This window comes from Bufo gargarizans, chromosome 5 (genome assembly GCF_014858855.1).
Source record: "Bufo gargarizans isolate SCDJY-AF-19 chromosome 5, ASM1485885v1, whole genome shotgun sequence".
NCBI classification, from domain to species: domain Eukaryota; kingdom Metazoa; phylum Chordata; class Amphibia; order Anura; family Bufonidae; genus Bufo; species Bufo gargarizans.
The window spans coordinates 464,125,199-464,146,645 of NC_058084.1; the positions used below are offsets into that span (position 1 = coordinate 464,125,199).

Consider the following 21,447-nt stretch of genomic DNA (forward strand, 5'->3'; position numbering starts at 1 on the left):
TCATCAGACCACATCACCTTCTTCAATTGCTCCAGAGTCCAATCTTTATGCTCCCGAGCAAATTGAAGCCTTTTTTTTGCTGGTTTGCCTCACTGATTATTGGTTTTCTTACGGCTACACAGCTGTTCAGTCCCAATCCCTTGAGTTCCCTTTGCATTGTGCGTGTGGAAATGCTCTTACTTTCACTATTAAACATAGCCCTGAGTTCTACTGTTGTTTTTCTTTGATTTGATTTCACCAAACGTTTAAGTGATCGCCGATCACGATCATGCAGGATATTTTTCCCGCCACATTTCTTCCTCGAATACGATGGGTCCCCACTATCCTTCCAGTTTATCATAAATCGTTGGACAGTTCTTAACCCAATTTTAGTAGTTGCTGCAATCTCCTTAGATGTTTTCTCTGCTTGATGCAGGCCAATGATTAGACCCGTCTCAAACAGACTAACATGTTTTCCACGACCACGAGATGTGTCTTTTGACATGGTTGTTTAAGAAATGAGAAGCAACTCATTGCACCAGTCGGGGTTAAATAACTTGTTGCCGAAAGATAATCGCCCATGCAGTAATTATCCAATAGGAGGCTCAGAACTATTTGTTAAATACAGGTGGCGACTTTTTTTTTTGGACAGGCAGTGTATATACACACTACAAAAGACAGTATACTGTATATATATATATACATACACATACACACACACACTACAGAGGACAGTATACTACTACAGAGGGATCTGGATAGATTGGAGGCTTGGGCAGAGAAGTGGCAGACGAGGTTTAAACACTGACAAATGTAAGGTTATGCACATGGGAAGGAATAATGCAAGTCACCAGTACATACTAAATGGTAAAACACTGGGTAACACTGACATGGAAAATGACTTTTTAGTGAACAACAAACTAAGCTGTAGAAACCAGTGTCAGGCGGCTGCTGCCAAGGCCAATAAGATAGTGGGTTGCATCAAAAGAGGCATAGATGCCGGTGATGAGAACATAGTCCTGACACTTTACAAATCCATAAATATGCAAAATGTATAAATCTGGCATAAGGTTGACCAACACAGACTCGAGAAAAACTGACTTTCAGGCCTTGTCTGCAAAACAGACAAGAATAGGACATATTCTCTAATTTGAGGAGCTGATATACAGATGCGGACAGCACACAGATGACGTCCATGTGCTGTCATTTTTCGTGTATTGGACAAGGATGAAAAATATGGTTGTGTGAAACTCAAGTGAAACTCATTAACATAGATAACCATGCTAACATGGGGCATGAATATAAAAGTTTAAACTTTTTTTTTGCTCAAATAAACCAAAAAGACAAAAAAGCACCGTCTTGTGATACTTTAAAAGCAAAATTCTGGACTGCAGGGGGTGATAAATTCCTTCTCTAAGGCTTCTTTCAGACGGGTGTTGCGGGAAAATGTGCGGATGCGTTGCGGGAACACACGCAATTTTTCAGCACGAGTGCAAAGCATTGTAATGCGTTTTGCACTCGCGTGAGAAAAATCGCGCGTGTTTGGTACCCAAACCCGAACTTCTTCACAGAAGTTCAGGCTTGGGATCGGTGTTCTGTAGATTGTATTATTTTCCCTTATAACATGGTTATAAGGGAAAATAATAGCATTCTGAATACAGAATGCACAGTAAAATAGCGCTGGAGGGGTTAAAAAAAAAATTGAAAAAAATTAACTCGCCTTAGTCCAGTTGATCGCGCAGCCCGGCTTCTTGTCTGTCTCCTTTGCTGAACAGGACCTGTGGTGACGTCACTCCGGTCATCACATGTTCCATCACATGATCTATCACCATGGTAAAAGATCATGTGATGACCGGAGTGATGTCACCACAGGTCCTGTTCAGCAAAGGAGACAGACGAGAAGCCGGGCTGCGCGATTAACTGGACTAAGGCGAGTTAAATTATTATTTTTGTTTTTTTAACCCCCCCAGCGCTATTTTACTATGCATTCTGTATTACAGAACACCGATCCCAAGCCCGAACTTCTGTGAAGAAGTTCGGGTTTGGGTACCAAACACGCGCGATTTTTCTCACGCGAATGCAAAACGAATTACAATGTTTTGCACTCGCAAAATGGCAGTGCATCTTATAAAGAAAATATTAATGAGCACTTCCAGTATGGAAGCGTTCATTAGTATGCAGGAGGTGCAGGGGGAAAGAGCGAGGTGGTGAGTGTAGCGCTGCTAGTGCTGGTCGTAGCCACCACTCCCTAGTTTTCTCCAGGCGTTGTGTTGTGCTGATCAAAATGTAGTGCACGTAGTTGGCAGCGCGTGGCTGGCAGAAGGCCAGGGAGTGGTGTGTGCAGGAAGAGCGCGCCATCTAGAGCAGAAGAGGTAAGTCGTTTTATTTATTTTCATGTCTGATCTGAGGCCTGATAAAAAATATTTTTTTCTTATTTTCCTTTTTTAAAGCTAAAGTTAGCAAAAAACAATGACGGAATCGCTGACCCCTCCCAAAAGACAATTAATGAAGGTTATACATTACATGTCCCTCAAAATGTTGCCAATCAAAATAAAATTAATCCCACAAGAAAAGCTGTAGTACAACTACGTCAATGGAAAAATAAATTAAGGCTTTTAAAATGTGAAGATGAAAAAAAAAAAAATCGCCATGCCCTAAAGCCCGCCAAAACTGGCTGCGTCCTTAAGGGGTTCATTTTCATTTATAAAATGTTTTGAATGATTTATTACCACCCTATTTTTTTTGTTTTTTACATTTTTACGGGAGGATTTCTTTGTAGAGCAAATATGCTGGTGCTGGGTAAGAGTAGATTTTTGGGTGAAACTCTTCTCACAGTAAGAACATGAAAATGGTCTTTCACTGGTGTGAATCTTCCTATGGTCGGCGAGATATTCCTTCCGCGCAAAAAACGCGTGGCAATCAGGACATGGAAATGGCTTCTCTCTAATATGTACTCGTTGATGACGATTAAGAGACGTTTTATCCGCAAAAAATTTCCCGCACTCCGAACACCCGTATGGCTTCTCCCCCGTGTGGATTCTCTGGTGTCTTAAAACACAGGCTTTATGTCTGAAGCGCTTTCCGCACTCAGAACAAGGGAAGGGCTTCTCCCCGGTGTGGATTCTTCGGTGATCCAGGAGACTCCGCCTGTGGATGAAGCTTTTCCCACATTCGGAGCAGGTCAGCGGCCTCTCCCCTGTGTGGGTTTTTAGATGTACGGCAAGGCTTTTCTTTGTCTTGAAGCATCGATCACACTCAGGACACGGGAAGGGCTTCTTGTTGGTATAAGGTGCGCTCTCTGAAATAAAGTTTGGATTCTGAAGGACACAATCATCGGATTCTGGAGGTACCAGCGATTTAGTATTCCTAGGAATATCGTCTGCGCCATCTGGTGGCAATCTCCAGTGTGGAAGGGAATCCATAGGCAAATCTAATGGAAAAGAGGATATGGAGGTCGGGTTCTCGATGACACATTCGTCAGGCTCGAGGGGTGTAAATAAGTCATCACTTTTAAGAATATTATCTGAGGTATCAAATGAAGGTCCCGAGTGTTTAGGAGAATCTAAGGACAAATCTGCAGTAAATATGGCAGCGGTGGGAAGTGCGGTATTGAGGCTCTCTAGCTGAAATTCTTGTATCAGTTCTTTACTTTCCCATGTATAGTCGGATGACCCGATCGCAGGCTCTTCCATGGCTTTCCCACTGTAGTGATGATCTAAGAAAAAAGGTGACTTTTCAGTCTTTGCAATATCGAAAAATCTACATTTAGTTTAGGCCTCATGCACACGACCCTTGTTTCATTCCGTGTCCGTTGTTCCGTTTTTCGTGATTTTCTGCGGACCCATTGACTTTCAATGGGTCCGTTGAGAACTCGGCTAATGCATCGTTTGTTGTCCGTGATCCGTGGTTCTAGGCCGTCAAAAAAATATAACTTGTCCTATTTTTTTCACGGAAAACAGTTCGCGGACCCATTCAAGTCAATGGGTCCGTGAAAAAACGCGGAGGCACACAAGATTGTCATCCGCGTCCGTTTTTTTCCTATCATTTGCATGGCAAACTTGACTTAGACTTTTTTTTACTTTCCTTCATGTCTGGTGATCCTTCAAAAATGAAGGAAGACACACGGAAACAAAAATGGAAACTGATCACGGAACAACAGAACCCCATTTTGCGGAACGGAACACAACAACGGTCGTGTGCATGAGGCCTTAAGTTCATGAAAAAGTCTTAAAGGGGTTGTCTCAATTAGCAAATGGCATTTATCATGTAGAGAAAGTACAAGTCACTAATGTATTGTGATTGTCCATAATGACTCCTTTGCTGGTGTGATTAAAGGGGTTGTCCCATCTCAGACAATGGGGGCATATCGCTAGTTCCCACCCGCACCTACAATGAGAAGGGAGCAGGGAAATGAACGGAGGGCGCACTGCGCATGCGCAGCCGCCCTCCATAAATTTTTTATGAGGCCGCCGAAAATAGCCGGCGCTGGCTCGGCTATCTCCGTCTGCCCCATATAAATGAATAGGAGCAGGGGCCGCGCATTGACGGTGTGCTCCCATTCACTTCTATGGGAGCAGCGCTTGGTGGTGGATGGACCCCGGGAAATCCGGGGTCCTCCAGCCACAGCTCTCCCAGCGATATGCCCCCATTGTCTGATATGGGAATAACCCTTTCATTTTTCCATCATATTAGACACTGCTCGTTTCCAGGGGATACTGCCACCGCTGCAGCGCAGATACGAGGTAGCCATGATAAGAGGTGCCGCACATGCGCCTGCCTATGTGTCTCCCACAGTCTCGGCCCCCAGAGAGGCCAATGCTTTTTCCTATGATGTGCCTGCACAGCCACTGCGGATGGATTGCAGGGTGGTCGTAACCACGGAAACGAGCAGTGAACAATCACACTAGATTAGTATTACATTCGGCACAGGGGTTTTTAACTAGCAGGAGACTGCACATTGGTTGGAGGCTACTTGGTCTCAGTTTAAGGGCTAATGCACACGACCATGCGGACCCATTCATTTCAATGGGGCTGCAAAAGATGCGGACAGCACTCCGTGTGCCGTCTGCATCCCTATGTCCGTTCCACGCCCCGATATAACAAGTCCTATTCTTGCCCACTTTGCAAGGACAGGACATTTCTACAGGAGTTTGGAAAAAACGGTGGCATACTTACTGCTGGGATCTGTGATTTGCGGATCCGCGATTTGCAGACCGCAAAGCAGATACGGTCATGTGCATGAGCCCTTAGTTCTGAGACCACATGGAGTGAGTTCTAGACATCTGTTCGCATGGTGCAGTACTGCGTGGTTGCTGCTATGGCTTTGATGTTGGGCCTGTGGGTTGGTTGGGGCCCAGTGCCAAGGAGGCTCAGTTTGACAGCGGGGGTGCTGTTGGTGCTCGCCGACTGTGGGTGCTGTGTTTGGCGGCAGTGGTTGCCACGTGGTGCTGTGCCAAATTAGGGTAGGTCCCACTGAGAAGGCACTGTTGACTTGGTGAGTGTACTTAGTGGATTATGGAGTTATATATACTAGTAATTGTGCTGAGAAGCAACAGATTAATGCAGAGCTTGTGGATGTGCGATCCATGTTTTTTTCTTTTTTTGGGAACATTAGTAAGTGGCTTGTATTAAAAGGGGTTATCCAAGAGTATAAACTGCCCCCCCCCATACTGAATATACTTACCTGGCTCCCCACGCTGCTCCTGGTCCCCGCACCGCCACTGCTGCTTCTCCCCATGCGCGGATGAAAACATCCGTTGTCGGGGAGGAGCAGCCAATGGCAGGCGGGGACGGGCCTCCCTAGCGTCACCCGCTAGGAGCGGTGCAGGGAGCCGGGTAAGTATATTCAGTGGGGGGGGGCAGGTTATACTCTTAGATAACCCCTTTAAGGCTACTTTCACACTGGCGTTTCTGGGTCCGCTTGTGAGATCCGTTTCAGGGCTTTCACGAGCGGCCCAAAACGGATCAGTTCAGCCCCAATGCATTCTGAATGGATAAGGATCCGTTCAGAATGCATAAATTTGGCTGCGTTTGGTCTCCGTTTTTTAGACGGTCACTAAAACGCAGCTTGCAGCGTTTTGGTGACAGACTGACGATGCGGAGCCAAACGTTTCAGTCCTGACTTACAATGTAAGTCAATGGGGATGGATCAGTTTTTCACTGAAACAATATGGTGCAATTGAAAACGGATCCGTCCCCCATTGACTTTCAATGTAAGTCAAGACGGATCAGTTTTGACTTAGACTTTTTTTTTTTTTTTTATGAATAATGCAAACAGATCCGTTATTATCAGATACAAGAGTTTTCATTATTGGTGCGGATCCGTCTGTGCAGATACAAGACGGATCCGCACCAAACGCGAGTGTGAAAGTAGCCTAACTTTGTCTACATGATAAATGCCACTTGCTTAAGTGAGACAACCCCTTTAATAAATGCTAATGAATATAATAAATAATATGGAAATGCTGTACGGCATGGTCCAACAAGAAATAAAAGGACGGATGGACCCTACAAAACCGGGCAGATTATGGGACATTTTTATACAGCACCAATATCTACCAAAGAAAGATGAAAATTACTCTTAGGCCTCATGCACACGACAGTTTTTTTTCACGGTCCGAAAAAACGGGGTCCGTGGGTCCGTGATCCGTGACCGTTTTTTCGTCCGTGGGTCTTCCTTGATTTTTGGAGGATCCACGGACATGAAAAAAAAGTCGTTTTGGCGTCCGCCTGGCCGTGCGGAGCCAAACGGATCCGTCCTGAATTACAATGCAAGTCAATGGGGACGGATCCGTTTGAAAATTGAGCCACAGTGTGTCATCTTCAAACGGATCCGTCCCCATTGACTTACATTATAAGTCTGGACGGATCCGCTTGCCTCCGCACGGCCAGGCGGACACCCGAACATAACTTGAAGCGTCCCCATCACCATGGGAACGCCTCTACGTTAGAATATACTGTCATATATGAGCTACTTCGTGAAACTCATTTCCGACAGTATATTCTAACACAGAGGCGTTCCCATGGTGATGGGGACGCTTCAGGTTAGAATACACTGCAAACTTGGTACAAGACTGCCCCCTGCTGCCTGGCACCACCCGATCTCTTACAGGGGGATATGATAGCACAATTAACCTCTTCAGGTGCGGCACCTAAAGGGGTTAATTGTACTATCATATTCTCCTGTAAGAGATCAGGGCTGCCAGGCAGCAGGGGGCAGACCCCCCCCCCCCAGTTTGAATATCGTTGGTGGCACAGTGTGTGCCCATCGCCCCCCCCTTCCTCCCTCTATAGTTAAAAATCGTTGGTGGCACAGTGTGTGCCCATCGCCCCCCCCTTCCTCCCTCTATAGTTAAAAATCGTTGGTGGCACAGTGTGGGCCCACCATCGGCCCCCCCTCTCTCTATAGTAGTAACAACCATTGGTGGCAGTGTGCGGCCTCCCATTCCCCCCCCCCCATCATTGGTGGCAGCGGTGTTCCGATCGGAGTCCCAGTTTAATCGCTGGGGCTCCGATCGGTAACCATGGCAACCAGGAAGCTACTGCATCCCTGGTTGCCATGGTTACTTAGCAATAGTACAATTGTAGAAGATTCATACTTACCTGCCTGCTGCTGCGATGTCTGTGACCGGCCGGGAGCTCCACCTACTGGTAAGTGAAAGGTCTGTGCGGTGCATTGCTAAAGAACTGTCACTTACCAGTAGGAGGAGCTCCCGGCCGGTCACAGACATCGCAGCAGCAAGCAGGTAAGTATGAATCTTCTACTATTGTACTATTGCTAAGTAACCATGGCAACCAGGGCTGCAGTAGCTTCCTGGTTGCCATGGTTACCGATCGGAGCCCCAGCGATTAAACTGGGACTCCGATCGGAACTCCGCTGCCACCAATGATGGGGGGGGAGATGGAGGGGGGCGATGGTGGGCGCACACTGTGCCACCAACGATTTTTAACTATAGAGGGAGGAAGGGGGGGGCGATGGGCACACACTGTGCCACCAACGATTTTTAACTATAGAGGGAGGAAGGGGGGGGCGATGGGCACACACTGTGCCACCAACGATTTTTAACTATAGAGGGAGGAAGGGGGGGGCGATGGGCACACACTGTGCCACCAACGATATTCAAACTGGGGAGGGGGGGTCTGCCCCCTGCTGCCTGGCAGCCCTGATCTCTTACAGGAGAATATGATAGTACAATTAACCCCTTTAGGTGCCGCACCTGAAGAGGTTAATTGTGCTATCATATCCCCCTGTAAGAGATCGGGTGGTGCCAGGCAGCAGGGGGCAGTCTTGTACCAAGTTTGCAGTGTATTCTAACTAGAAGCGTCCCCATCACCATGGGAACGCTTCTGTGTTAGAATATACTGTCGGAAATGAGTTTTCACGAAGTGAAAACTTAGATCAGAAAAAGCTTTTATGCAGACGGATCTTCGGATCCGTCTGTATGAAAGCAACCTACGGCCACGGATCACGGACACGGATGCCAATCTTGTGTGCATCCGTGTTCTTTCACGGACCCATTGACTTGAATGGGTCCGTGAACCGTTGTCCGTCAAAAAAATAGGACAGGTCATATTTTTTTGACGGACAGGATACACGGATCACGGCCTCGGCTGCAAAACGGTGCATTTTCCGATTTTTCCACGGACCCATTGAAAGTCAATGGTTCCGCGAAAAAAAACGGAAAACGGCACAACGGCCACGGATGCACACAACGGTCGTGTGCATGAGGCCTTACTTGCAGTTTCCCTTAGGGATCCGGCAAAATGTATGCAAACTGAGGGCATTTGTCAGATGGATCCAGATGCGGATCCGTCTGACAAATACATCGAAATGCCGGATCCGTCTCTCCGATGTCATCTGAAAAAACGGATCTGGTATAAAAAAAAATGTGCATTTTTTCCGGTTTGCGCATCCGTTTTGCCAAAACACTTAATGCCGGATCCGGCACTAATACACTTCAATGTAAATTAATGCCGAATCCGGCATTCCGGCAAGTGTTCAGTCTTTTTGTACGCAATTTGCGGTATTTCCTCCGTCCTGAAATGGCAAAAAGACTGAACAGAAGACATCCTGATGCATCCTGAACGGATTGCTCTCCATTCAGAATGCATGGGGATGAAACTGATCAGTTCTTTTCCGGTATAGAGCCCCTAGGACGGAACTCAATGCCGGAAAAGAATAACGCTAGTGTGAAAGTAACCTTAGCCTCCACAATGGCACTTCCTGGAGGGTACCCGCCTCTTCAGGGACAGGAAAACAACGGAGACCAACGTATAAAAGCCCCCTCCCCTTTACCTTCGCCAGTTAATAACCTAGAACTCCAAGGTAGATGCATAATTGATTATGGTTAAAGGGGTTCTGCACTTTCATTTAACTGATGATCTATCCTCTGGATAGATCATCAGCTTCTGATCGGCGGGGGTCCGACACCCGGGACCCCCGCCGATCAGCTGTTTGAGAAGGCAGCGGCGCTCCAGGAGCGCCGCTGCCTTCTCACTGTTTACCGCCGGGCCGCCCGCCCACTGACGTCACGACTTGTATCAACTAGAGTGGGCGCGGCTAAGCTCCATTCAATGAACAGAGCTTAGCCGCGCCCACTCTAGTTGATACAAGTCGTGACGTCAGAGGGCGGGCGGCCCGGCGGTAAACAGTGAGAAGGCAGCGGCGCTCCTGGAGCGCCGCTGCCTTCTCAAACAGCTGATCGGCGGGGGTCCCGGGTGTCGGACCCCCGCCGATCAGAAGCTGATGATCTATCCAGAGGATAGATCATCAGTTAAATGAAAGTGCAGAACCCCTTTAAGTTATATAACAATACACATGAAAAAGGGTCAACAGCCCACAAAATATCAATTAAAGAAAAAAATGAGTGGGAATTCCCCGTGCCGTTGTGGAGGCTAAGGGAAAATCCAATTACCGGTAAGAGTAATTTTCATCTTTTCCCGACGCCTCCACAACGGCACTTCCTGGAGGAATAACAAAGAATCCACTCAGGGGGAGACCACAGCAGATAAAACTTTTCTGCCAAAAGATAGATCTCTATTGGATAGAACATCAAGTTTATAATGTTTATAAAAAGTAGAAGGGCTCGACCAAGTCGCTGCTCCGCAAATATCTTCAAGAGAGGTAGAGGCCCCCTCTGCCCAACAGGCAGCCATAGCTGGGGAGTCATCTCTTTCTCATTGTAACATAGAGATATACAGGACTTAATCCAATGTGTTATGGAAGCCTTGCTAGCTGCTCTACCCCAGTTAGTGCCCAGGTACTGGACCAATAACTGATTTGTCCTTCTGAAGTCCTTTGTAATTTCCAGATACTAAAGAAGACATCTTCTAACGTCAAGGTTACTGAATTTCTTTTCCCCTACAGAGGTAGCCTGAGGACAAAATGAAGGGAGAGACATTTTTAGGAATAAATTCAGGAGAATGTTTTAAAAAAATTCTATCTTCCAGTATTGTAAGGTAGGGAGGCTGAATAGAGAAGACCTGAAGCTCCCCGACCCTTCTAGCTGTTGTAATAGCTAGTAAAAAAGAAACCTGTTTTAAAGGTTAAAAGCCTTATAGATAAATCTCGAATGGGTTCAAAGGGAGAATCCGAGAGGACAGAAAGGACTAGATTTAAATCCCATGGTGGGACGTAGGATCTGAAATTTGGGTGTAATCTAGTAGCGCTTTTGAGAAACCTTTTAATCAGATCTGTTTCAGCCAGTTTCTCACCCATAAAAGCACTTAATGCTGACATTTGTACCTTTAAGGTGTTGGTCAAGTCCTGATTGGAGAAAATCTAGTACTAGTCCCAGGTCTGGGGGCCTGAACGGGTCCCAGGAAGTCTTACAAAAGGCCAGGAAGGCTTTCCAGAGTCCCTTCTTTCTCAAGATGTTACGCTCAGTTTCCAGGCTGTCAGATTGAGTTGATGGATGCTGGGATGGGTGACCGGACCCTGGAGTAGAAGATTCAGAAGAAGGGGAAGGATCCAATAATTCCCCCCTACCAGGGACTTGAGAACCGGAAACCACGCCCTTCTGGGCCAATACGGAGCTATTAGTATTATCTGGGACTTCTCTTCTATCGTTTTTGTCAGGACTTTTGGAATTAGAGAGAAGAGTGGGAAGTCATACAGGAGACCCTTTCGGCCACCTGTGCGCTAAAGCATCCACTTGTAAGAGATGGAATAAAACTTGCTGACTTTCTTGTTTTTTCGTGATGCAAACAAGTCGATTTCCGGCATCCCCCATCTTGCCGAAATCTGGCCGAATACTGTCTGGTTCAAGCTCCATTCCCCTTGTCTTGGTTTTTCTCTGTTCAGGAAGTCCGCCAGATGATTTTCTTTCCCCTTTATATGGACCGTCGTCAGAGATCTTAGGTTTGCTTCGGCTGAAGCAAATATTTTTTCTGCCACTGCCGAGAGGAGACGACTTCTTGTCCCCCCTGTTTGTTCATGTAAGCAACCGTGGTCAAGTTGTCGGAAAGTATCTTCACATGACTCTGGACCAGGGATAGAGCGAAAAATTTTAACGCTTGCCGGATTGCCTGCAGCTCTCGCATGTTGGAAGATGGCTGGATAGGGCTTTTCTGCCATATACCCTGACCTGTCTTGCCGTTCAGGTGACCTCCCCAGCCCTGGCTGCTTGCATCTGTCGTGACCACTAGTTGTTCCTACTGCTGCCATGAAGGTTCTCTTTTTTGAGCCACCAGGAGAGAGAGCGCCTTACATGGAAAGGAATCTCCAATTTCTTGTTTAAAGATATTTGTTTTCGGTCCCAGGACCGTAACAGGAAGGGCTGTAGCGTTCTTGTGTGAGCCTGGGCCCATTTCACTGATTATATTGTGGAAGTCATGATACCCAGAATCATCATGGTCTCTCTTATAGAGGTTCTGGGTAAACTTTGAAACCTTCCTACTCTTTGGATCAGTTTTTCCTGTTTCCTTTCCGGAAGAAAGGAGGTCATTAGATGAGAATCTAGAAGTACACCTAGGAATATCTTCCGATAATCCGGAATCAGGTCTGACATTTTTTATATTGATGATCCATCCAAAATATGACAATATCTGGACTACAGTCTGTATCTGCAAGAGAAGGGATTCTGTCGTCGCTGCCATGAGGATCCCCGATTCTTCTTTTTGTGATCAAATGCAGGACGTCTTCGGGGGCAAAAATTACATCTCTTATGGAAGAATCTTGATTCGGTAGGGAAGCTCTTTGTCCTATCCGAGGACTTCTCTAGGATATCGTCCAGGGTCTTCCCAAATAAACTATCCCCTTCACAAGGGATGGCACAAAGTCTATTTTTTGATGCCGCATCTCCATTCCATGATCTTAACCAAATTGCCCTATGTGAGGCGTTTGATAAAGCTGCGGTCTTTGCAGATAATTTCACGACATCTGCTGAAGCATCAGCCAGGAAGTTGGAAGCTTGTTTCAGGATCAGGATGGAAGCTAGAACGTCCGACTGAATGTGCTCTTCTAATTGAGTCAGCCATAAAGATAGAGTTCTTGCAGTATAAGTAGCTGAGAATCCTGGACGTAATGTAGCCATAGAAGATTCCCAAGACTTCTTAAGCAGGGATTCACACTTTTTATCCATCGGATCCTTAAGGATTCCCAAGTCCTCAAAGGGTAATGCAAATTTTTTACAAATTTTAGCAACTGGGGCATCTACTCTTGGGGCTTTATCCCAAGAGCTGGAATCCTCCTCAGCAAAGGGATACTTCCTTTTGAACATTCTAGATGCTGCCAGTCTCTTTTCTGGATCCTTTGATTTATTCAAGACTACATTTTTAATGTTGGAGTGAACCGGGAAGACCCGTTTCTTTTTCTCCCCTAGTCCTAGGAACATCTGATCCTGGACGGTCAAAGGTTCTTTTGATTCTTCCATATTTATTGTCGCCCTGATGTTCTTAAGTAAGCTCTCAGTCTCTTCAATGGAACACAAAGGGCGACCTGAGGAGCCCTCATATACACTAGAATCCGTATCTGAGGAAGCCTCTTGTTCATCCAGATCGGATCCCTGTTCTTCAGTCACAGAAGGAGCCATTCTGGATGTGGATGGCTAAGGAGAGACTACCGCTAGTCTTGCGTCGATAGCTGCCCCAATCTGTTCCTTAATTAAGAATCTCAGACTATCCACAATAGACGGAGATTCCTCGGATACCACTCTATTTATACATTTTGGGCAAAGAGATTTTTTAGTGGCGCGGATAAAGTTTTTTTGCACATTTGACATTTTTTTCTTCTGCGACGGTTCTCCAGATGATCTTAGACTCTCCCTCCCCTAAAAAAAACATGAGGATGGAGAGATGCACATATAGGGTGAATTTGACAATCTAAATGTCCTCAGGGAGGAGGCTTACCGGACTGGAGGGCTTGGGGGCATCAGTGGTCTTTTTTGTCGACTCAATTTCTCCAGGGGCAGACATTGTGGTGCGGATGAGAATGCCACTGTATCCTTCTTCTAGCAGGCTGCTCACCGGTAGGACGCTGACATTCCACTTAAAATTTGCCGTCTGAGGACTTCCGGGTAGGCGTGATGATGTTACTCTAGCTCTGCGTTCCAACGGTGGAGCGCAGCGCGCCGCAGCCGGAAGTAGGGTCGGAGCGCTCCCAGCCCAGGAATGCCCCCAGCCCCCGAATACCCAACACATGGCCCTCTTCTATAGTGGGGAGCCCGGGGCTGCCAGCACACACCAGACTAACGCCATAGGGGAAGGAGGAGCAGCATAACAAAGCTCCGGGATCCTTTCCCCTGCAGGAGCCCTCCGGAAAACCCCGGGATAACTTACCAAAGGCTCTGCGCACAGTCAATCTCCACCTGCCTTTTGAGGGACAGGAAAACAACTGGCGAAGATAAAGGAGTGGGGGCTTTTATAAGTTGGTCTTCGTTGTTTTCCTGTCCCTGAAGAGGCGGGTACCCTCCAGGAAGTGCCGTTGTGGAGTCGTGGGGAAAATGTAGGGTCTACAGAGACAGTTTTTGCATGGACCACTCTGATGCATCTCCAATCATGAGAGCAGATTTAAATGGGTTTTCTGGGCTCCAAATATTGCTGAGCTATCCTCAGGAGAGGTCATGATTGTCAGATTTTTGTGGGTCCAAAATTCTGCACCCCCACCGATCAGCTTGTTTCGAGCAAGCAGCCGCTGTGCTGGGAACTATATAGTGTACAGAAGCTATGTAGACTGTGTTTCCAGCGCTGGCATACTGCAATTCAGCTGCAGTATCCCGGCACGGGCACTACACATTGTATGGAGCTGTCTGCTTCCAGCTCCGTATAGTTTCCGTCACCACGCCTGCTTGAAACAGCTGATCAGTGGGAGTGCCGAGTGTTGGACCCCCCACCGATCTGATATTGATGACCTATTCTGAGGATAGGTCATCAATATCTGTAGGCCTTTAAGAAAGGAAATCCCCATTGACTGCAAGGTGCATAACCAGCATGCAACATTACCCAATGGTGAGAGCTGGTCCCCATCTATCAGGACGTCCTTGTACACACTCTTGTGTTCTTCTACATAGTCCCACTCCTCCATGGAGAAATAAACCGTTACATCCTCACATCGTAGAGGAACCTGGAGAAACACAAAGATAAAGTCATAAATCAATAATGGTAAAGGTCACGCGGAGATCACTTGGGGTATATCTGCCACAACAGGTGGAAACGTATCAGAAGTTATAGGACAATCTCTTCCTGCTCGTTCTACCTCTCCAGAGATCAGCTGAGTGATTTGGTTGGCGAGTTGTAGAATCTTCTTATCATAATTCTCCTTTTGTATCACTGAGGTCAGCGGAGGGATGGTGATGTCTTCTTCTGCCTTCTTCACTATGGTGTAGTCCTGTGTATGGAGAGCAGAGCGATATAGAAGCAATACAATATGGGTGTATGAGATAGTGATGGCCTCACTGTCACCTTCTCAGAATCCCTCACCTCTCCAGTCAGGAGGTAGATGATCTCCAGGGTTAGTTTCAGGACCTCCTGGCACAGGTGACTGCTGGCTATGTCCATCCCAAATTCTCAGATGTAAGTGTTCGAGGGTGGAAGTGATGGTGAACTCTGTAATTGGAAATTGTATATTTACTGTAACTCTCACACAGAAGGAATAAGTCCCTTTAAAGGGCATCTGTCAGCAGATTTGTCCCTATGACACTGGCCGGGCTGTTACATGTGCGCTCGGCAGTTGAAGGCATCTGTGTTAGCCCCATGTTCACATATGTCAGCAATTATGTTTTAATATATGCAAATGAGCCTCTAGGAGCAACGGGGGCGTTACCATTACACCTAGAGCCTCTGCTTTCTCTGCAACTGCTGCGCCCTCTGCACTTTGATTGACAGGGCCAGGCAGTGAAAACATTATAACGCCTGCTGGGTCCTGTCTATCAGAGTGCAGAGGGCGCAGCAGTTGCAGAGAGAGCAGAGCCTATAGGTGTAACAGCAATGTTCCCTTTGCTCCTAGAGGATCATTTGCATATATTACTGATGGATTACAGGGTGGTCGTAACCATGGAAATGAGCAGTGTATAATGTGGTGGAAAAATGAATCCAGCCAGCAAAGGGAGCAATATGGAGAATCACAATACATTAGTAAGTGCCTTGTATTAACTTTCTCTACATAATAAATGCTACTTGCTGAGGTGAGACAACCCCTTTAATGGTACAGTATAATGTCAGGACAGGTCATCAATATCAGATCAATGGGGGTCCAACTCCTGTTTGAAGAAGCCACATTGCTGTGACACACATCCATCGGTCACATGGACTTTGTGCTGCTCAGTACCATTGAAGTGAATGGGCCTGGGCTGCAGCACCAAGCACAGCCGCTATACAATGCACGGCTGATCGGCGAGGGTGCTAGGAGTCAGACTCCCACTGATCTGATATTGATCCCGAGGGTAGATAATTCTCCGAAAAAAATCTCTTAATCTATTGCTGTCAATTTTCGATCCAGATTGTACAGTTGATACATTCTACTAAAGGAAGGGATCACTCACAATTTCTGGTATCTAGGAACTGTGCTTCTAGCACCTCCATTGAAATAATGGAGCAGCTCCTTCTTCATCCTAGAGCTGATCTAGAGCGATCCACCACAGACTTTGGTACATTGGAAAAAGATCTCCTTCTAGATATGCCTGCATCAGCAAGACTCTGGAGTACAGGGACACATTATACCAAGCGCAGCTGGCATCTCTCAGATACGGTGGATTAATGGGTGACATCTTCTGCTTTTCTTAATGTGAAAAGGTTTTGTTGAGTTCAAATGGGAAGAAAGGAAGGATCTCATAGCGGGGCTTTACTGGTCCCAACTGGAAGAAAGGAAGGATCTCATAGCCGGGCTTTACTGGTCCCAACTGGAAGAAAGGAAGGATCTCATAGCGGGGCTTTACTGGTCCCAACTGGAAGAAAGGAAGGATCTCATAGCCGGGCTTTACTGGTCCCAACTGGAAGAAAGGACAGATCTCATAGCGGGGCTTTACTGGTCCCAACTGGAAAAAAGGGAGGATCTCATAGCGGAGCTTTACTGGTCCCAACTAGAAGAAAGGGAGGATCTCATAGCGGGGATTTACTGGTCCCAACTGGAAAAAAGGAGGGATCTCATAGCGGAGCTTTACTGGTCCCAACTGGAAGAAGGGAGGATCTCATAGCGGGGCTTTACTGGTCCCAAAATGGAAGAAAGGGAGGATCTTATAGTAGGGATTTACTGGTCCCGACTGAAAAGAAAGGAAGGATCTCATAGCGGGCCTTTACTGGTGCAAACTGGAACGAAAAGGAGGATGTCATAGCAGGGCCAAAACTGTTCCCAACTGGAAGAAAGGAAGGATCTCATAAGGGGCTTTACTGGTCCCAACTCATAGCAGTCCGGCTGGTACAAGATAACTTTAAGATCGGTGGGGGTCCTACTGCTAAGACCCCCACCAATCACGAGAACTGGGGCCCGTACCTCCTGCAGACCCCTGATATGACCAAAACAGCCGGTTGCCCATGCACCTGGCCGATCCATCCATTTCTATGGGAGTTCTGAAGCTAGAGTACAGCGCTCACCTGTCTCTGGAATTCCCATAGAAATGAATGGAGCGGCCGCTCAGGTCATTTTAGAGGACCTGCAAGGGGCCTGCAGGGGGTACTGGGCCCCCGTTCTCTTGATCAGTGGTGTTCTCAGAGGTAAGACCCCCACTGATCCTGTATATAGGGGATAACTTGCCGGATTAATCTGGAACATCTCTCAGCGGTAAATGGAAAAGAGAGGACGGTCCTGATCCTACACTGAATGGGGGCAGATCTGGAGGTTCTTCATCTGGGCACTTTCTATATAATTTAAACATTCACATCAGTCCAATACGTTCAATGCAATAAAATGTGAAAAATAAACATCCAAAGACCGATCCAGCTGTGTACCAGTCTGAAAATGTCACAAAATATATCAAACCAGACTATTTCGGTCCAATAAGACCTTCCACATCGGTTACATCTGTAATAACACTGTGGAGGAATTGCTATGTAAGCAACTGCTTGACAGAATGTGACATACTGGGGATTGTCATTCAGTAACAGTACACATCCCTTCACTGACAGCTGTGCGTTACCTGAGCGTCTTCTAGGAGGGGGGGGGAGGAGTCACAAGTCCGGCAGCAGCAGCAGGGTGAGGTCGCCGCCTCCTGTGTAGTCGGGTCCAACAGTCACCCAGGAGATGCTACATAATAATAATAAAAGCTAGAGGACCTTCCACTTGAGGGAACAAGGACCTGCCATGACATCACGATCATGTGATCAATCACATGGCTAGAGGGATAACAAAGCGAAAGCAGTTTTGATGACGTCACGGTCATGTGATCACTCGCTCTCCTAAATGTAGAGGCTGGAGAGCGGCCCCTAGTGGACGATTTATGAAATGACAATCAGCAGAACAGGTAAACGTTCTTTGCTGTGTAGTACAATAACTATTTTTACATTTTCTTCACTTTTTTCTTTTACTAATTGTTTACATCAATTTATATACCAGAGGATGCAGGGAATGCTTATTAGAAGAGTCTTCCCCTTTGATTTACATGGAATCAGATGCTAGGATGCCATTTGTAGCAGAGGGAAAAGTGAGTAGTTGTTGGCCTCCCCCTATTGCACCTACACCTTAATGGGACATTTGGATAGGGCAATCCTAAACCGGACATTTAAAGATTTAGGCCCGTTTTACTAAAATCCTGCCCTTGTCTCTAAGGGCTAGTTCATATTGAGTTTTTTTGCCCTAATATTGACGCGTTTCCTCTTCAAAATCAGCTGCAAAAACCGCCTCAAAGCAGCCTTCCATTCATTTTAATGGGAAGCTGCAAATTTTTTGTGCGTTTTTTTGGCATGGATCTGTGCCAAAAAGCATGAGCTGTAAATGCAGTTTTGCATTGAAGTAAACACCCATTGGTTAAAAAAAAAAGTGTTAAAAAAACACATAAAAAAAGTGTTAAAAAAAAACCATTAAAAAAGTGTCAAAAACCACACGAAAAGCAGATTCCACAATGAATCGCCTTCACATGTGCCTTATTTTTAAGCTATTAACAATTCTGCAAAATCTGTATGTCTTAAAGGGGTTGTCTCATCTCAGACAATGGGGGCATATTGCTGGGACACGCACCTACATCGAGAACGGAGCCTTGAAAGTGGAGGAGGGCGCACTGCGCATGCGCAGCCGCCCTCCATTCATTTCTATGGGGCTGCCGAAAATAGCCAAGCGCTGGCTATTTCCGTCGGCCCCCTTAGAAATGAATGGGAGTGGTGGCCGCGCAAGCGTGGTACGGTCCCATTCACTTCTATGGGGCAAGCACCTGGCGGTGGCCGGACCCTGGAAAACCCGGGGTCCTGTGGCCACCACCTTCCCGGCTCCGTTCTCAGTGCTGGTGCAGGCCCCAGAGGTGGGACCCTCACTTATCAATTGGGGGCATAGCCTAGTGATATGCCCCCATTGTCTGAGATGGGAATACCCCTTTAAGCCTCATTCACACGTCAGTGATTCACGGAAGTGTGCTGTACGTATTCTCCACGGACAGCACACGTTCCCATTCATATTAATGTGTGTATTCACAGATCCGTGTTTTAGCACGGTCCGTAGGTCTGTGATTTTACCACGGAAGCATGCTCTGCTTTGTCACGGATTCATCACGCCCATTATAGCCAATGGGCCCGTCAAAAACACTGATGCAACTCTGATGCCATCCGTGTTTCACAGACTATTAGGAGGAGATGCTGTAGAAATAAATTTTTAGCTGCGCGGTACCAGTGAAACACGGAAGACACACGGAGAGCAAAAAACGGACATACGGTCCTTCACGAACATCTTCACGGATGAATCACTGACCACCCTATCACGGATTTTGACATGGACGAAAATTGAAATGGCATCCCCCCCCCCCCATGCCACATTCTTGACCTTACCCCTTCCCTCCAGCCAGAGGTGTTACGTGACCAGTATGCACTTTCTATAATACCAGTGTCTTATGTGGCACAAGGGTCTTTGGGCCCCTCAGGCTCCTGGGCCTGGTAGCGACTGCTACCTCTGCACCCCCTATAGCTACGCCCCTGGTACCGCAGAGATGCAGGAGTAGTGCTTAGGGCGCTCGATTGCCACTATATCCAAAGAGACACAGAACCCCCATTGTGATAATCGGTGAGGATCTCGGCAGTTGAACCGCCACTGATCAGACATCTAAAGGCTCATGCACACGAACATATTTTCTTTCCGTGTCCATTCCGCTTTTTTTTGCGGACCGTATGGGGAACCATTCATGCATTCCGTTTCTGTATATCCGTATTTCCTTATGTCTGTTCCACAAAAAAATAGAACATGTCCTATTATTGTCCGCATTATGGACAAGGATAGGACGGTTCTATGAAGGGCCAGCTGTTCTGTTCCGCAAAATATGGAATGCACACAGATGTCATCCGTATTTTCTGAGGACCCTTTTTTTGCGGACCGCAAAATGCATACGGTCGTGTGCATGAGCCCTAAGAGTTCGTGTAGAGCTCCCACTGATATTGCAGCGGACTCTTTGTAGAATCGCACCAAAATCTGCTGCAGAAATTCTGATTGTTCGCTTTGAATGCTGTGGACATGTCTTGGCGCAGTCGCGGCTTTAAATCACCAACCCATGAATTGCAGCTCTGCCTTCTATTGAACGCAATGGGAGGCAGACACCTCGTGGCTTCTGGCAGAATTATGGTGCGATGTCCGTGTCAAAATTCCACCGGCAAATTTTGTCGTGTGGACGGGCCCTAAAGGTAATCGTACTATTTCTATCACTGGATCTAGGAACTGTTAGGTAATTCTTAAAATGGTGACCGATTCCCTTCCTGGCGAGCGCTGTAACAGGCAGTTTTAACCCCCTAGATGACGGGCTCCCTCTCTTAGGCCTCTTGCACATGGCCCTTGTGCTCCCGTGGCCATATTGCGGGCCGCATACGGCGGTTCCGCAATACACGGGGCACCGGCTGTGTGCATTCCGCTTTACGGATGCAGACCCATTCACTTGAATGGGTCCGCAAATCCGGAGATGCGGTGCGGAACAGAAGAATGGAACTGAACCCCATGGAAGCACTACAGAGTGCTTCAATGGGGTTCCGATCTGTGCTTCCGTTCAGCAAAAAATAGAACTTGTTCTATCTTTTTGCAGGGCGGATGGATTACGGACCCATTCAATTTGAATTGGTCTGGATCTGTCCCGCCCGCCGCACGGACGTTGCCCGTGCATTGGGGACCGCAAATTGCACGGAATGGAACCACAAGAGGCCTTACTCCATTGGCTCCCCATGAGGCAATCTCAGGCTGCTGAGGAGCTGCTATGGCAGCCAGGAGCCAAACAATGGCCCCGAAGCCTGACACATAGCAACTAGTGATGATCGAGCACCATAGTGCTCGGATGCTCGGGCCGAACACATCGGGATGCTCAGGTGTTCTACCGAGCACCCGAGCATAATGGAAGTCAATGGGAAAACCCGAGCATTAAACCAGGCACCCCCTGTTCTGAAGAGGGGAGGGTGTCTGGTTTATAGGAAAAGGACAGAAATTGATGGAAACACCACCAAAATGGTTCGGGAACAGCATGGGGAGGATGTCTGATGCATCTTGGACTCCCAGGTCGCTGCTGGGAACCATGTTGTCCGAGTAGTACGCCACTTTTACAGACTGACAATAATACGCACAAAACCGAAAAAAAACTATTTTAGAGGAAAAATTAAGAAACATTCTTTCCTGTATATTTACTTGTATATAAAGTGCAAGTGCTGCCAAAAATTACAAGGAAGAGGCACTCCGATACAACCTGTATATCATATAAAGGAGGGCCTCATTCACAATGTGGTACAATTGTTCAGGTAGTGGGACTCCTACACTCATAAAGCCTATGCACTAAGGGAAAGGGCTGCCAAAAATTACAAGGAACCGGCACTCCAATACACCCTTTATTACACATAAAGGAGGGCATCATACACACCCTTAAAAAAATT

At 47.0% G+C, this 21,447-nt stretch overlaps 1 protein-coding gene across 1 annotated transcript; it reads right to left on the reverse strand.

Annotated features, from left to right (window-relative positions):
• Nucleotides 1-2,053: 2,053 nt before the first annotated feature.
• On the reverse strand, nt 2,054-17,697 carry LOC122939650 (oocyte zinc finger protein XlCOF7.1-like). The gene is made up of 5 exons (XM_044295780.1): nt 17,547-17,697; nt 14,896-15,021; nt 14,672-14,803; nt 14,419-14,539; nt 2,054-3,694 (listed from the first exon to the last, which is right to left on the reverse strand). Exons 2-5 carry the CDS (start codon nt 14,971-14,973, stop codon nt 2,634-2,636), a joined length of 1,392 nt encoding a protein of 463 aa, XP_044151715.1. The 5' UTR covers nt 14,974-15,021; nt 17,547-17,697; the 3' UTR covers nt 2,054-2,633.
• Nucleotides 17,698-21,447: the final 3,750 nt, after the last annotated feature.

Excerpts from the sequence above, each read along its gene's own strand:
- LOC122939650 (XM_044295780.1), bottom strand. The coding sequence starts at position 14,973 with ATGGACATAGCCAGCAGTCACCTGTGCCAGGAGGTCCTGAAACTAACC. Across the intron at positions 14,804-14,895 it reads TCTACCTCCTGACTGGAGAG|GACTACACCATAGTGAAGAA; the intron begins GTGAGGGATTCT and ends CTCCATACACAG. Across the intron at positions 14,540-14,671 it reads CTCAGCTGATCTCTGGAGAG|GTTCCTCTACGATGTGAGGA; the intron begins GTAGAACGAGCA and ends GTGTTTCTCCAG.